Consider the following 17,287-nt stretch of genomic DNA (forward strand, 5'->3'; position numbering starts at 1 on the left):
GAGGAAAAGAAGAAAGAAGGGTCCTGGATCTGCAGCTGCCTCATTGTCTGATCAATTTTGTTCATGTTTAATTTGAACTTCTCGTCTTTTTTTTTTTTAAAAAAAATTGAACCGCGGAGCACGGCTTGATGTCCAGAGCGTGTTCGGCACCAACGTGTGGCATTCGGGGCTGATGCTCTAATTAAAACGGAATTCTTTGCTCGGCTTCTCCAAAGGCAAGAAGTGATCTCTTCAGACAGGGAAAAAACATAATTCCCTCCTTCTCCTGCTCCAGAATAGCAAATAAAAACAGTAACATCATCATCCTAGGGTTGGGGTGGAGAAAAATTCAGAATTGATATATTTGGCTTAACTCTTAAGACTGTCTTCAAACGTTTTGTGGGAAATTGCCTTTTCCCCCTCTTCTCCAAGAGGACACTCAAGCAATTCTTTATGGCTTCAGTTAGCTCGAATTAACCACCTGCATTTTTCATGGTTGGAACAGAAAGCCGCAGATCCTCACCCTCGGCTCGTTTTTGCAAATGTAACCTTCGCCAAGCTGGTTCTGAACATCGATCACGCGTCGGGCCGTTCGATTTATAAAACCCGATGGGCTATATATCGTGATGAAGGATGTGCTGACTGGTCTCCGGTTTTAAATTTCCCCCTGAACTTATCCCATTTTCCTCACCTAATTTATCAAATTTCCACGAGGGCATTTTTCACGAGCAAATTAGCAGCAAATCACTCATTTCGCTTAGTCATTAGCGGGACTTCCCGACGTTATTTTGATTAGACCTGACAGTTCGGTGGGGGTTTTGAGGGGGATTTGTAGAATCGGGCGTCTCGAGTCATCTCTCACGGTTAAATCCGCGTCGTGCGCGCGCAAGTCGCTGCTTCTTCTGCAGAAACTTCCGGACGTGACGGTTTATTGAGGCTCAATAAATAAATCTTGGCGTGGAATCCAAATTGCAGCCCTGGCTTAAGTGGGAAATGAAAAGTCGCGTGCTCATACAGAATGGAAATCATATGGAAATATATACTTACATCTCAATACAAAATAATTTCCTCCTGCCTAATGATATTAGGGTGAGTACCAACGGAATTAATAAGCGTGCGCAGGGAGTTATTAACGCGCTCGGCGTTAGTGTGGCGATTTTGAAAGTGGAGCTCTTCCGCCGCGGAAGCCCGAATAGTAAGCGAGTTACTTCTGGGTGTAAAACAAAGCACAAAATAAGGGGGTGGGAAGGAGATTAGTGACAATAGAGAGTATTTAAAGATTATTTACTCCTTGCAGATTCACTGTAATCACATTAATCACGCTGAGCTGCTGTGGTGGTAACGTAGATGAAATCTATAATTCTGCTGCCATGTCACCTTAATAGATGCCTCCTCACGTACAAATATTTGTTATTTTTTCAGCGAAGGACTTGGAAGAGGCCGTTTCCCGGTTCGGGCAGCCCGGGCTGTTCAGCCGTACGATTTTTCTTGCGCACGAATAAAATTAAACCGGCGCAAAAGGAATTTAACGGAGGATTTCAGGTCGCTCATGGTAAAGGCGGCACCAGGAGATTGAGATAAATAAGACGGAAAATGCATTTTGCTCCTCACGTTGCATGAGCGTTCCCTTAACTCTGTTTTCTTGTTTTTATTTCTCGTTCAGGCAAGTGCTCATCTGTCCCGCCTCCCTAATTTTTTACCGGAATGTGCTTTCTTTTTCCTTTTCTGTTTTGTCCTGCAGAGCCGAGCTCCCACTACGTGATTTCCCTGAAGGCGTTCAACAACGCGGGCGAGGGGGTGCCCCTGTATGAGAGCGCGACCACCCGCTCCATGACAGGTGAGAGCCAAAAAATCCCAGTTCCAAATCCACCTCGCTGAGCTCCACGCCGGGCAAAACATCCCGGTCGAGTTTGCTCTGCAACCACCAGAGTAAATCAGCTTAATTTTTCCTTTTATTGGGAACTCCACAGCTCGAATGAATTATTTACCCTCCGCAGAAATTGGCTGCGTGAATCGAACGGGGCGCTTGCTCTTCGCTCCCGGTTGGCTTTGGGAGAAGCAGGACTCCCAAACAATTTAAATATTTAAAGATCGGGGCCCAGCGGCGCCGAATCGCTTTGCTGAATTAAGCCCAGATGAAATTATTTTATTTTTTTCTTAAAGCAGCCTGAATTAAAATGAATTAGCTAAAACCACGCACGCCTCCAAAAGCGGGTAGATGAGTTGCAGAAGGTGAAGGATTTTCTTGGCGGGAGATAAGGCTCACGGAAGAAATTAGCCAGCAGAAACGGAGCCAGGGTGCTTTTAGGCAACTCGTTTTCACAGCTGCGGTGTTGGGACGCTCGCAAAGTTGCTAAAATGCAAATTATTCTCGTGTAGTTAGTCTTCCGGACCGCCCCGTGGTTTTTTCTGCCGTCACCGGTGAGCGAGTGGGACGGACAAAGAACAAAACTGAGACAAAATAAAATAAAAAAGAATTAAAAAATACAAAAATATGCTTTTCCTCTGGAGGGACACCATCATTTGGGGCTGGTTTTTTTCTCGCGTTTCACCCACGGTGTTCAGAGCTGCCTGCAAGGGGAGCTGTGTCACTGAGAGCAAACCCGATCGCTGACGCTGGCGTGGGTGGACCGCGAGGAATAACTCAACCAAATGGCGCTTCTGTGGCTCGCCAAGGGAAAAAAAAAGAAATAGCTTTTTTTGGTTTTCCATGTGGTTTTGTGAAGTATTCCCATAAGAAATCTTGGAAAGTAAGGAGAATTTAAAAAAAAAAAAAAAAAGATTTACACAATCTGGGGCGACCGTAACAAGCTACGTGAGATAGAATAAGTTCTAGGGAACTTGTGGCTCAAAATTATTGATCTTTCTTCTCATGTGGAGTCACTCTTGTGTTGTAAAATCTTACCCGGTGAGTTTGCCTCAGGATCCATATATACTTTTTCATTTTTCTTTTGGTTCCCTGTCGATTCTATTTAAAAATTATCTCAACTGGCCTGGGGGATTTGATTTTGTGACTGTATGTAAGCTCTCGGAACCGAAACGATATCGGTGTCTGCTTGTGTGGTTACAATGAACAAACTGGAGTTATATAACGGGAAATATTGGCGGAAAAACTCCGAAGAGAGCGAGGAACTGTTTCCTGACAAGAGAAGGACAGATGTCTGCGCGTAAGTAATAGAAAATGGAAAAACACCCCCCAAAACAAACAGAGGGAGTATTTAAGGACCTGTTGTCAGCCACAGGTGGATTATTGAGAGTTCCTTCTTCCTCAGGTTGGTGATGACATGTTTCAGAAACTGAATTCCCTTGATTGATGGACCATTTATTTTGCTAAACGCAGCCTCGCGTCGGAATCCTCTGCAGCAGGACTTGAGTTTGCAGTCTGGGCAAGGAAGTGCAGGATTTGCTAAAATAACGCCTCGGCTTCCGACGTAAGTTTGTAGAAAAACCCAACAGAAAGAGGGTTGTCGCTCACCTTGCAAAGTTTACAGCCAATTCTTTTGGAAAACTTCAGGAAATAAAAACTGTTCGCTTCTCTCTGGAGCTTGAGTTGCTTGGTTGGAGTGAGAAAAAAATGATGCAACTGCCCTGTTCCTCCCCGGGAAGAAGGGGAAAGCTGATGGCTCGTCACACGTTTTAAACATCCGCGTCTCCTCCGGTTTTCCACCCGCAGGCTGTGCCCTCCCCGAGTCCTGAATCAGAATTACAAGAAAAGGTGCGACGGGAGCGATCAAAGAGTGTCAGCAGCTGGAGCTGCAGGGGAAGCAGACAGACGCTGTAGCAGGGAGGAAATAATAGAGTCGTTTATGCTTTGATTAATTAATTGCCACATTATTTTAGGAGGGGGGAAAAAGCCCCGAAGCAGCTTTCTGGCGTGCTTCTGCTGCGCTTTACCTGCTGCATTTTGAAACGACGCGGAGAAGAATCGCCGCTGGCAAACGAGTCAGTCAGCGTGGTAACTAACGAGTCAGTTAGTAAAGAAGGAGTCGGTAAGTGTAGTTTGAGCAGGGGTTGACTGGGTGCCTCAAGAAGGACAGAGGTATTTAAACCGAGTCGAAACGGCCCCCGGTTCCCAGGTGGGTGCCGTCACCCCGGAGAAGCCGAGAGCGGGAATGTCATCAAAGCGAACGCGGGTCAGAAGAGGAATTCTGTGCCCGGGTGGTTGCTGGTGGTTTTTTTCTTCCCTGTAAGAGCAGCAATCTGCTACTGACCCAACATCTCAGAGGAGAAACCTCTGCAACAGAGTGGAAGGAAAAGGGGGGCAACCTCGACAGCCTCAGGTAACCGGCCGTTGGAAAGGTCTCGATAATTAAGCCAGCCGGAATTTTCCTCCGGAGTTGCATAGCCCCTTGCCGTGGCGTTGCTCCCCGAAGACCGCCTCGTAGTTCTTGGTCCTGGAGGAAGAAGCCCACTTGAAAATACTCCACGTCTGCTACACATTTAACACGTTGACGGTATTAAACCAACAACTCCAAGACTTTCGCTTCAGCAGTGAAGTTGTTCAGGTTGTTTCGCCCAACGAATGTTGAAGCAGATGCAGAATCTGTTCCGTTCAAGATCCTAAACCAGCGAAAGAGGCTGTCAACTTTCGCTTCAGCAGTGAAGTTTTTCAGGTTGTTTTGCCCAACAAATGTTGAAGCAGATGCAGAATCTGTTGCATTCAAGATCCTAAACCAGCGAAAGAGGCTGTCCAGAGAGAAAAGAGTAGGTTACTCCTACGTGTGAGGGCACGTGGATTAGGTTGGAAGACGACACACTCTCTGCTTTGGAGGCGTTTCCGATAGCGTGTCATGGGAGCAATTTGGTTTCTTTAAGAGAAAGTAAATCGTTTTAAGGAGAGACGATGTGTGCTGGGTTTGTCTCGTGCGAAGGAAACCGAGCACACCTGGAACGGTGAAAAATAAGAGCCGGGTGGTTTCTGTTGTAGTGATGTAACTTGAAATGTCGCCGCTGCCGTCTCATTTTGCATTAATGCCTTTCTTTCTGTTCTCCTCATGTTCCTCCTCCTCATTAATGCCATGCATTTAACCCATCGTGCTGTGTGCCCCTTGGTGGCTGTTTGTGTTTCGGTTTGCTTTGTTTTCTTTTGGTTTTTTTCTGTTTTAACGTACCTGTTCGTTTCTTTTGGAATGCTCATTGGGTGATGTATGGACCCAGACCCCATTGATCCATTAGAAGTTGATTTTTATCCTTTGCTTGATGATTTCCCTACCTCAGTCCCAGATATCTCCACCCCCATGCTCCCACCAGTAGGTGTCCAGGCTGTCGCACTTACGCACGACGCGGTGAGGGTCATCTGGGCAGACAACTCTGTCCCAAAAAACCAAAAGACTGCGGAGGTTCGCTTCTACACAGTCCGATGGAGAACGAGCTATTCGACGAGTGCTAAGTACAAGGTGAAATTTCGAACCGGATTTCCGAGCCGTTCCGTCCGTGGTTTGTTTGCAGGGCCTTCGACTTGGCTTTTTGCGAGCTTGCCTTGACCCAAATTTCTGTTTCAGGCACTTGTTTTCGTAGCTGTTGCTTCCTAGAAACCTAGGTGTTGTGTTGGATGAAAATGTTCGAATTCCACGCGCCCATTGCTGTAATTCCGTTTTGATCTTTAATCTTTACCAATCGGGTATAAATCAGTCGCGGATTTGGTAGCACGATAGCGTAGAAATAATGATTACAGACCCACCCATGCTGTGTGGCAATTCCACCCACCCATATTACGCATTCCCAAAGGGGAAAAAACGAAGATTAGCTTCTGAGAAAACTCATTTTTTGCTGTTCTCTGTCCTAAAAAAGTCAGTTTTCTAAGGCCATGCTTTCTCCAGCGTGGAGGCTCCTCTGTGTAGAGCCTGAGGGATGTCTCTGGATATAGGTTGGCCTTTCCAGACGCCAGAGGATGGCGTGGAATTCCCAAATCTTTGGAGATTTTTCCCCTTGATGACTCCCGTTGCTTCGAAACCGCCTGTCCGCTGGAGTATAATGAAAGGTTTAGCCTTTCCCGATGCGGTTGGGAGTTGATAAAGGTAATTTTGCCCCACCAGCTTCACGCAAATCGTCCCAAACGGGCGCCATGTGCCAGTACTAGAGGTACGTGACACAGTCGCGTCCCCTTCATCTCCACGTGACATTAACTTCAAGGACGCTTGGAGTAGTGAAATGCTAATATTTAGTATTGAGCGAACCGCCCAAAGAGAAACGCTCAGCTGGAGACAAATAACTTTCTTTCTGCAAAAGAGAACCCGATGTCTTTATGTTCCACCACAGGCTGTTTTGTCCAAGGATAGGTTCAGCCCTTAGAGCTTTTTCCACTTGAATTTTTCCTAATTGTGTGCGATATCTGAGCACTTCACCAGATTTAGTTACCCTCAGTCGCACTGAGGAATATTTTTTGGCAGAAATCATTTCATTTCTTCAGATGTCTTTGCCGGGGGAGAAAATTATTATTCCCTGTATTGAAATCCAGCCTTAGTCAAAGAATAATTTGTATAAGCTCTACATTTATGCCAGCTCTGGCAAGTGGTTGAGTAGGGTTTGAACAACAGGTTAGGAGTGATGTCCTTGCTTCATTATGAATTTTTACAGAGGGAGGCGCTCTGCCAGGGTAAACCTCTACTGGAGATAAGTTGCCTGGGGCTGGATTTTATTCAATTGTCGCCAGTTTTCCTGATAATTTTTACTTTTCTTTGCTGCCGGTGCGCTTGGCCTCCAGTTGTTTCCACCCACAGGCCGCGGCGCAGGCCTCAAATACCTTAAAATCTTTACAGATGCTCTGCAGGGGTGAACCTCTAGTGCAGATAAGTTGCGTGAGGATGGATTTTATTCAGTTGTCGCCAATTTACCTGATAATTTTCTTTTCAGTTTTTTTTGCTGCTTGGCCTCCAGTTGTTTCCACCCTCAGGCCGCAGCGCAGGCCTCAGTCACCTTAAAATTTTTACAGGTGCTCTGCCGGGGTAAACCTCTAGTGCAGATAAGTTGCGTGAGGATGGTTTTTATTCAGTCGTCGCCAATTTGCCTGATAACTTTCTTTTTGCTTTTTTGGTGCTTGGCCTCCAGTTGTTTCCACCCTCAGGCCGCAGCGCAGGCCTCAGTCACCTTAAAATTTTTACAGGTGCTCTGCCGGGGTAAACCTCTAGTGCAGATAAGTTGGTTGAGAATGGATTTTATTCAGTCGTCACCAGTTTGCCTGATAATTTTCTTTTCGCTTTTTTTTGCTGCTTGGCCTCCAGTTGTTTCTACCTGCAGGCCTCAGCGCAGGCCTTAACCACCTTAAAATTTTACAGATGCTCTGCCGGGGTAAACCTCTAGCGCAGATAAGTTGGGAGAGGATGGTTTTTATTCAGTCATCGCCAATTTGCCCGATAATTTTCTTTTTGCTTTTTTTTACTGCTTTTTACTGCCTTTTTTTTTTTTTACTTCAGTTGTTTCCACCCTCAGGCCGCAGCGCAGGCCTCAATCACCTTAAAAACAAACGAACGACTTAATATTCACACCAACATCAATATGTTTAGTTGTTCCTAACGTGGCACAGCGAGGCGGCGGATCAATAACACGCTTCGGATGTAACCTGATGTAGAAACACATTACGTTCCGCCCAGCAGAAAGCGTGGTTTGCCAACGCCAAAACGCATCTTCGTTGCAGAGCTCCTGCGTCGCGTTTCCATCTCGGTCGTAAATATATGTTAACCCCAGGAAGCGGGGAGCGCTCTCGGGGGTAAAAACGCTTTCGGAGCCTCCTCCAAAAAATCAGGAGGTATTAAAAAGATTTCTTTCGCTGTGTAGTCGGCAGATACGACGGCGCTGAGCCACACGGTGATGGGGCTGAAGCCAAACACCATGTACGAGTTCTCCGTCATGGTGACCAAGGGCCGACGGTCCAGCACGTGGAGCATGACCGCCCACGCCACCACCTACGAAGCGGGTAAGAATCGGCCACAAAGTTACTCCTTGGTTGATTTGTCAGAAAAAGCTTCATCCTAACTGCGTAAACTGACAGCGTACGGACAAAATTAACTGTATTCCTTCTTGTTTTCTCCACGGGGAGCAGAGCAGGTCGTCATTGTCACGAGAAGTTAGGAGGGAGTGGTATGTGCGTGGAATATAATGAATATCCATGATTTTTATTGCTAGTGATTTAAAATAATATCCACTTTTCAAAGAAAGCCAAAATTGGGTGAGAACAAATATTCACTTACTATTATATAAAGGTTTTGCTACTGCAGAATTGTGGCTTGGGAAGTTCTGTGTGGCTTTGTCTCAAATTCGTGACTTCCTAAGTTATCCATTTAGTTGAAAAAACTTTATAATAAATAAAGGCGCAGTTTTCTAACCCTGTGTTCTCTTAGAACGAGCTGTTGAGCTCCTCTTTTGCAACTCCGGAGTCGATTTGCTTTTAAATCACTGCTGAATTGCACACGGCTTTATATTGCCGAACCACTAGTTTTTCCATCTAGTTTTTATCTTGTCCAGAGGCTCTTTTGCGACTCCGGAGTCAATTTGCTTTTAAATCACTCCGCTGAATTGCACACGGCTTTATATTGCCGAACCACTAGTTTTTCCATCTAGTTTTTATCTTGTCCAGAGGTAAAAACGTCTGTTGTTTTGCTTAAAGATATTTTTCTTCATACATTTGGACCCCAGTGCAGTCCATGCTGTATTTTTCTGAGGATGACTGGCGGTCTTGAATGCACTCGGTGCCATTGCAACCTGATTTCTACCAGCAGATAACCGAAGTTCCATTGACAAATGGGAAAAAAAAAAAAGAGTTTCATGAAATATCCGTGTCCTTAGATTTCCAGGCTTACAGGCTTTGCTGGTTGAACCTCACAAAAGGCAGAAAGAGGGGGAAGGGAAAAGGGTTAGGGCACAAAAACATGTCGAGAGGGATAATATCAGAGAATGGAAAAGAGCTTTTAAGATAAAGATGCTCTTTACATACCGGGAGGTGGCTGCACTTGAGTAGAATTGAATCGTTTATGTGAAGCTGGGAAATATGACAGGGTAGGCTCGGCAAAAGTAAAGGGAAGGGCGATTTTGCCTTTGAAAATCGAGTGCAATTCAGTTATGAAAAGGGTTGTCTCCTGCAAGTTTCTTCTAGTACGCTGGTTTTAAACCGACGAGACAGCCTAAGTGAACAACCGACGAGCTCAGCACCGGTGTTTATCTCCTCAATTTTCACTATTTTTTAATAATTACCTCTTTTTCCTTTCTCCTCCGCGGTTTTAAAATATTCAGATTTGTTTTGCGCTGGGTTCCTGCTAGAGAAGCCACGATATTATTACTGTTATTAAATACGTAGGGCTCCCAAAGTCTGTTAGATGTTCCCGGTGGCTTTTAACTTATATTAATGGGAGGAGGAGAAGTGCTGTCCGCTGTATCCCAGCGTATCCCCGCGCCGTGGTTTTGGGCAGTTGCCGCTAGGAAAATACCACTTTGAGACAAATCCTAGGTTTGAAAATTCATCTAAGGACACTCGCGTTTGGGAGGATCTAAGTGTCGCCCGAGTAGTTTGTTTTTAAAGAATTCAGAAGAAGATGACTTTTAACTCCTGGTTTTGCTTCTTTCCCGTTGTTTTCAGCTCCAACTTCTGCTCCCAAGGATTTGACAGTGATTACGCGGGAAGGGAAGCCCCGGGCTGTCGTCGTCAGCTGGCAGCCGCCCTTGGAAGCCAATGGAAAAATCACTGGTAAGTATTTAAATTATCCTGTTTTCTCCATTTATTTACTCCTCTGATCATTCGCAGCTTTCGCTCCCTATCTCCGTCATGTTTTTCTCTCGGATGCTCTTTGAGCCGACGGTATTTTATTTTCTCTTACTTTGATCGGCCGAGATTCAAGGCAGCGTTGGGGATGCTGCAAGGTCTTGGACCTCGAGGGATGTGCATCTTTTCTTTTTCAATGCTAAGAGCTGTAATCCGAGTTAAAAAACGCCGCCCTGAAAGTGAAGGTTTTGTGGTACGTGCTGCTCCGTGATAATTAGAAATGACTAATACCAAGTATTTTGTTTGGCAATAATGGGATACATAATACACATAATGATAGGTTGCTCGGTGCAGCACATCGTGGGAGAATTTATTGGGAGATATTTAACTTTACAATAACAATTTAAGGCAATGATGATCAAGAGGGGAAAAAAAATCACCACCAAAAAATCCTAACGGTGACTGACAAGAATTTAACTTAATGGATGTTTCACGATGACAGATTTTATTTTCCAAAATACCACGTATAACCTTAGTGCCTCATTAAGAAATCCATTACAAACCTTCAGTGTTATTTTAGTTAGAAAAATAGAGCGGAGTTTGCATTTAAATGATCGTTTCAGGCTGTTAATAGAGGCGTGTAGCTCTTAGGAGGAATTTTGCTCATCTTCAAAAACTGCTTTAGTAACCCCGAACTACGAGCCTGGAAATAAAATCCTGTCATATCAAAAAAAAAAATCAAAGCAAAAACCACCACACACAGAAAAAAATACATCGTTTCCATCCTAACACCGCTCTTGGTGACCCGTGCGACCCTTCGCATGGAATGATTTCTGGTGGACCAGACTTAGAGTGGAATTTTTTTTGTATACGACTAATTTACCAGGTAGCAAAAAAAAAAGAGAAGGTATTTTCAACGCTAGGCAGAGACTGGTGTTGCACGATACGCTCGACCTCTCAGCCTTGCTTGTGGGCTTTTTTTTTATTTCCCAAAATTTCATTTAATGACGAGGTCATCCTTATAAATTATTATCATTCCCTAAAAGTACTTCTACTCTTCGAGTTCTAAAATTTTCAAGTTCTATTCTGTGGCACGTAGCTGTTGTAGAACTCTTTAAGTCACCAAAATTCAGAGTTACCGACATTTTTAATCCTTCATTCTTTCCCCTGTAGCCGCCCGGAAATATTTCCTGGCTTCCCATAAGCACGCGGTAATTGATGGGTTTCATTAACACCGTTTAGTTTTATTTCAGCGCTGAAATGCTAAAGCCCGCGTGCTTTATGGCAGCTCTCAGCCCGAATGGCGCACCTGAATCTGAGAAATGCGCTTTTAACAGCCTTTTAACGCGCTACCGGGTTTTACATTCCTTAAATCGACGGTTCTTGCAGCAAGGCAGAAACGACTCCACAGGTTTGGTTCTAAAAATAGGCAAACGTGTGTTTTCCTTGCGTTCCTCTAAGCTCTTTCCATCGGAGACCCGCCGGCCGTGCTTTTGAAACCCCCGATTTCGAAGAAATCTCAACCTCGTCTGTATTTTGGCGCGGGAGTTGAAGCACTAACCGCACGGCTGTGTTTGATTTTTTGCCTCCAGCTTACATCCTCTTCTACACTTTGGACAAGAACGCGCCCATCGACGACTGGATCATGGAGTCGATCAGCGGCGACCGGCTCACCCACCAGATCGTGGACCTCAACCTCGACACCGTTTATTACTTCCGAATCCAAGCTCGCAACGCCAAAGGAGTGGGCCCCCTCTCCGATCCCATTTTCTTCCGCACGCTGAAAGGTTTGGATCGTCGCCAAACTTTTTAATTCTTCATTTGAAGGAAGGTTAATTCTGTGTTGGCCCCGACTTTGCCACTTGAAGTGGTTGTGGGGAGATAAAAGCAAAATGCCAGCCGTGGTGGTTGCTACGAGTAAACCATGTAACGAGGCAGCGTTTTTAAATTCAGGCCGCTCTGACACCGCCTCGTTTTCTGCCATCGATAATAAAACTAATTGGATTCGACTGGGTTTCTCTAGGGAGGTCCCTTCTCGTTTGGGATCCTCTGGGGGACCGTAGGAACCTGTCACGCCTCGCTCCTGGCGACGGAGTGGGCGTGCAAAATTCCCATTTCAAATCCCAGCGAGCCTTTGCGTGGGCTAAGTTGTCGCGGCTATTTTTCCACAACCTGTTATTAACACCAGATTAATTAATACCTGCTCCCTCCTTTCGTGACCGGGGGGGAAGGAGCAGGCAAAACAGGAGCGCGGATTTTTTTTGGAGAGGGGCTGGGATTTCGGCCCTGATTTGATAGGAAACCACTCTCGTATCAGACTTGATTTCAAATTAATGCGGAGAGTTATTTCTCTTCTCTCTTGCCTGCGTGAAGCCCTGACATAATCTCCCCAGAAATTACTAGGTACTAGTATCGCCGCGAGTGGGAAGCGGGGTGCTCGCCTTTCTGTTTTACCTGTCACTCATTCCTTTGCACAAAGGTTTGAAATTGCTTCCTCAAAAAAACGTGTAATTAATGAAGAAAAAAAAACCCCAACCAACTCCAATGACATAAACGGCGAAACTGCTCCGTGGCGTACGAGAGAGCCTTGCCTCCCCTGGCGATTTATACGTAAAAAATACGTAGAAGAAACATGTTGGCAGAGGGTAGTGGAAAATTGGACGTGGGCTGGGCTGGATGGGAGGGAAATGAGAGAAATTCAGGCTCAAACCGAAGTAAACCCAAAGATTAATGCTCCTGATGGCACCTCCTTCGTAATTTTTACCCAAAAGTACCACGAAACTCATTTGGGAACTGAAGTCTGGATCAGACAGCACCAACAGATACCGAAAAGGTGAATTTCTGCATTTGTTGCATCTTGAAATCGCCTACAAGGACTGTGGCTCATAGCCTGCCCTGAATATTTAATGAGAGCCACCCTAAATATGTCACGTTCGATACTATTCAACCCTTTTTTTGGACAAATCGAGCCCCGCACTCGAGGTAAAAAGACTTCCTGACGTCTGAATTATGCAAAAAAAAATGCCCTCGATGATTATTAGCAGAAGATGCGCGTGGAAATTGTCGTGACGCTGTGAGCTTCAATCAGGCTACGACAGGATCTGCTTTTTTTTACGCTCCGACTGGTTAAATTTATGGCAGAAAAGCGTGAAGAATCCGATACAGGCCTGGAATCAAAGGATAAAATGGGGTCGAACCTCCCACCTTTTATCTGGTAGGTAATTTGGCCAAAATTTGAGGTCGTTACGAGGATTTTTCTTCCTCCTTGGCGAGTCTGGAAGACTTTGGTCAATATTCTTTTTACATATATATGTGTTTATGGAAGAGAAAGCCCAAGCAGTACGTGCATTTTGCAGCCTTGCGCAGCACGTGCCCTTAAATTCCAGCTCTACGTCGCTTTTATGCATTTGGAGAAATTCCCGAAGTCGCACAGGAATTTCCTCAGAGCTGCCTGTTGAAATGTGACAGCGAAAAAGCGAACGAAGGAAGCGGTGACAGGCGAAAAAAGAGGAGGATTTCCTCCAGCTTTCGAATAACTTGACGGCAATTTTGGTTTTTCCGTCTGCACTTACTAAATGCTTGTGCTTTCTTCTGCTCAGCCTTACCTAATCCAGATTTCCGAACAGACCTTCCTTGAGCTCCTTTAATTAAAGAAAAACGTGGCATTCCGCTCGTCAGAATGGTGCGAAACGCTTTAAAAACTGAGACCAGAGTTGCCTGTTAATGCATGAAGAAGCATTTTATTCAACAAAACCCCTGGAGCAGTTGTGATTTGAAAGAGAAGAGTGGGAGAGGAGGAAGAAGAGGCCACGGGCTGAGCTTTCCTACCCTCCCAGTTATTCCCATCGCGCTAAGATCAGCAGGGAGAACTATTCACGGGCTTTTCCACATTAAAAGTTGCTTTAAAAAGCCCTAAAATCACAGATGATGCAGTTCCCCCCACTCCTTTTTGAGAGGGGTGATGTGGGGCAACATTCCCAGCCCTGCAGTGCCCTCTAATGCTGCCTCGATGGTTCAGTGCCTCAGCCCAGTTCAAAACCAGTCCGTCCCAGTTCAGAACCTGCACCGGAATATTCAGACCTGGCACCGGGCGGAATATTGGCCCCGAGGGAAAGGTGATATCCCGGCGAAGAAGTGCAGAATCCTGGATTTTTGGAACGTTGGAGGTGATAACCTTCCGCACAGCCTCTCTGCTCCTCTTCGCCCGCGTGAAAAAGTCGCGCGAGGGGGTGAAAAAATTTAGCGGAGGGTTTGGGCGTCGCCAGAATCGCTCTTCGATGTCTCCATAAATGCAAGTTCTTGCTGGTTCAACTATTTCCCTTTGTTCTACCCCGATCGAGAGGGTGTTTATTCAGGATTTTTAAGAGTGATGTGCTCTGCACCTGCAGGCGCCGGTGATTTGCCTTCCAGATTCATGTGCCAAATCATTTATTTATTTCCCCCCTCCCCTGCGTTTCCTGTACTTAAGATTCTGGCATAATTTCTGAAGCAGAGGGCTCATTAATGCTCTCTGATGGCAGCTACTTAGGAGTCGGAGCAAGGTTTAATTCCGAAACAGAAGCCGTAGCCGTGCGGGAAGGGTTTTAAGACGTCTCTCCAATTGCCAAGTCTCGTCTGGCACCCTTTGATGGGTGTGACGCAAAAACCACGTAAATACGTTGAAACCCCTTTGTAAAAAAAAGTTGAAACAACGAGCACACAAGTCAGACCCACCTTTCAGCTCGTGGGTGATGGAATTATTTAAAGAAGCGGCGTCTGTCTTTACTTTCCGGCTTGATTAAACTTAATTAAAAGCGAGAAAGGAGGAGAGAGTGGCGAAAAAAATGGAAGAACTCGGGGTGAAAATACCCGCGGGGTTCAGCCTGTGCTGACGTCGTCTCTCTTCTTTCTTGCAGTCGAGCACCCCGACAAAATGGCCAACGACCAAGGTAAGGCGCCCTCGCTCTTCGTCGTGTCCTAACGAGGCGGGCGCGCTAATTCCCTTCGTTAATCAAGTTCTGCCGGGCTGAGGCCGCCGCTTTGACGTGGGGGAGGCTGGGAGGTTTCGGGAGAGGCAGTTGTTTCGTCTCTTCTTCTGAAGGGCCAATTAAACCGTCACAGTTTCTCGGCGCGGAATAAATTTGGAGCTTCGCCGGAGTAATTCGCGTTAAGTGCAATTAAGCTCGGCTTAATTTCAGGGCTCCTCTCGCGACCTTTCGTGAGTTAGGGTTTAAAGTTCAGAAAGCCTCGCTGGGAGAAATCATCATTTCTTCTTTCCGAGTCGAATAATGGCAAAGTTTAGTCAACTTTTCAAGGCATTATCATTACATTTTCCAAATAGGCTGATGAGTCACAGTTCCGCTGCTCCTGGCTCCAGTCTGTTGCTAGGATTTTTAATTATTTTTTTTTTTTACTTATTTAGTCCTAAGTATTTCTTTCAGTTCCAACTGGAGCATCGGGTATTTCTGTGACATCTGCCCAAGGGAACGGTCCGGGTGACGTTGGAAAGCTCAAGGAGGTTTATTTGGGTTCCAACTAGTTGAAAAAGGTCAAGTGAGGTGTAAATCCCTGGCTTGACTTCACATTTTACCCCAATTTACCCCTCAAATTACCCCAATTTACCGAGCTGAGCTCTTGCAGGTTGTCTTCCTTAGGGAAAACGAATTATTTAGAAGACGAAACTCAAGTCTAGACCCTTTCACAGGTTTTACTTCCCCCTGGAAGTATCCCCAAGGCGTATTTCTCCACTCAGATTTGATTTTGTACCGGGTGACACGTACGGTCTCACCCCAAAGTAGCGCTTTGGAGACACCCTCTCTCAGCCAGTTTTGGGAATTCCCCCTTTGGTTTCAGCGTACGGTTTGCTGAAAGAAGTAGAAGCGTCCAAATCGTAAGATTAAAAACCATTTTTGCTCGACGGGCCTGTTTTTACAAATGAAAAACGTCGGGTTCGAATAGATAAAAACAAATTTTAAAGGGTGAAAGTGCCGAGTTATAAAAAGACCTGGAAGGAGATCGTCCGTCTTATTTTTTTCCAATCAGCATTGAAGGCGTTTTCGGTCGGGTTTGGAAAACCGAGGAGAGGCTTCCGCACGAAGGTGTCGCCGGGGAAAAAAATTGTCGAGTTCGGTTCGGTCTGAAAACGGAGAAGAAAAAGCAAAAAACGGGTGGAAAGTTGAGTTTTTGCTGGTGGTTTTCTAAACCGCGCCAGCGAATTCTTGACTCGTGCCTGCTGAAGGCGTATGGGAGCGCATCCGCAAAGGTAGAAAAACCGAGAATATAAAAGGAAGGATAAAATCACAGTTTCAGATCCTCCAGAGAGATTTCTTTTGTTGTCACAAACCTTATGTATGTGAGACCAGCTGCTTTCACATGAGCCAGAGTCTAAAAAAAAAATCCCGTATTTATCGTTTTCATCTGAAATATGTAGAGGCAAAGCGGGCGAAGATGAATTCGTCGTGTTTTATCTCGCCTCCGTTTTCATTTGATGAAACAATATTAAATTCTTTTCGTCCGTCAATAGAAGACTCGTCAGGAGGTTTGTGTTGCCGTCGGAATTAGATCTTGGCAACAGCGTTAAAAAAAAAAAAAGCCCTTTTCTGCCTTGGGACTGTGGATGTTTTATAACATCCCCTGTAAATTTTGATAAAAGGAACCGTAGACGGTTTTGAACAAATGTTTCTCCTTATCTTAGGAAATTTCAATACGTTGAGATTGTTTTCTGAAAACGTACCTGCTGTGAAACGGGTCGTGTAAACTATCTAGATAATCATAAATAGGGGAAACTCATAATTTTTCTGCGTCTCCAGCCCTAAAACACTCACGTCATCTCCTGTGACTTCAGAAAGCATCGTTTGCCTCTACTTTTTTTAGTTTTCTTTTTTTTTTTTCCCCTGCTGAAGCTTTTGATGGTTCCAAAGCTCTTCTGCAAACTCAGAGCATAGCAGCGGCGAAAGGACGAGCGGTTTCAGATCTTTATGTCAACAAACAGTGGTCTGGGATGCTCCTCACTCGTGGAAAGAAATGAGAAATATCCCGTTTATCAGAATAACCCCTTCTAGGGGGGAAAAGAAATCAAAAAAAAAGCCTTTTAAACTCCGTCATCGGGTTATGTTTACCAAGCAGGTGTAGAAACTCTTTGTTAAGGTCTAGAAAAATGAAAAGTGTCGCGGAAGACGTGCTTGAAATTTTCAGAAGAAAGGTTATTCGCTGACTCTGCTGCTTTGGGCTTGGTTTTCAAACTTCGATTGTTTCGGAAAGGTTTCCAGCCCCCCGTCCCAAAGGAACGGCAGCTCCAGATGCCAAAGAAAGGGGCAGCTGCTTGCGAGGAAAATGCTGTGGATAATGCCTTGAAAAGTGCACTCAAAAAAGGACTAAACTTAAAAAAAAAAGGAATAAACTTAAAAAAAAAAGGAATAAACTTAAAATCAGGCACACAGGGTTGGGTTTTTTGAAGCCTCCGGTATCCTGGCTACATTTTCCGCTGGGTTCGGCTCCCGCTAAGGTGTTGCAGCGTGGGCTAAATCTAAAAAATCACAACATTGAGTGGTCTCCCGTGGAGATACCGGCTTTGCTGAGCACAATATAACCCCGGGGTCACAACACACTCACACACTGCGATTAGGAGCGCTTTAGAGC

At 45.3% G+C, this 17,287-nt stretch overlaps 1 protein-coding gene across 1 annotated transcript in view; it reads left to right on the plus strand.

Moving 5' to 3' along the window:
• The window catches only part of LOC104279811 (netrin receptor DCC-like), a gene marked incomplete at both ends in the record, with an annotated part of 78,845 nt that overhangs the window by 49,669 nt on the left and 11,889 nt on the right, over positions 1-17,287 (plus strand). The window contains 6 exon segments of the mRNA XM_009877226.1: positions 1,721-1,816; positions 5,137-5,375; positions 7,753-7,891; positions 9,548-9,655; positions 11,263-11,457; positions 14,566-14,598. Coding sequence (XP_009875528.1) covers positions 1,721-1,816; positions 5,137-5,375; positions 7,753-7,891; positions 9,548-9,655; positions 11,263-11,457; positions 14,566-14,598 — 810 coding nt within the window.

This window comes from Apaloderma vittatum, unplaced genomic scaffold, assembly GCF_000703405.1.
Source record: "Apaloderma vittatum isolate BGI_N311 unplaced genomic scaffold, ASM70340v1 scaffold14249, whole genome shotgun sequence".
Classification (NCBI taxonomy): domain Eukaryota; kingdom Metazoa; phylum Chordata; class Aves; order Trogoniformes; family Trogonidae; genus Apaloderma; species Apaloderma vittatum.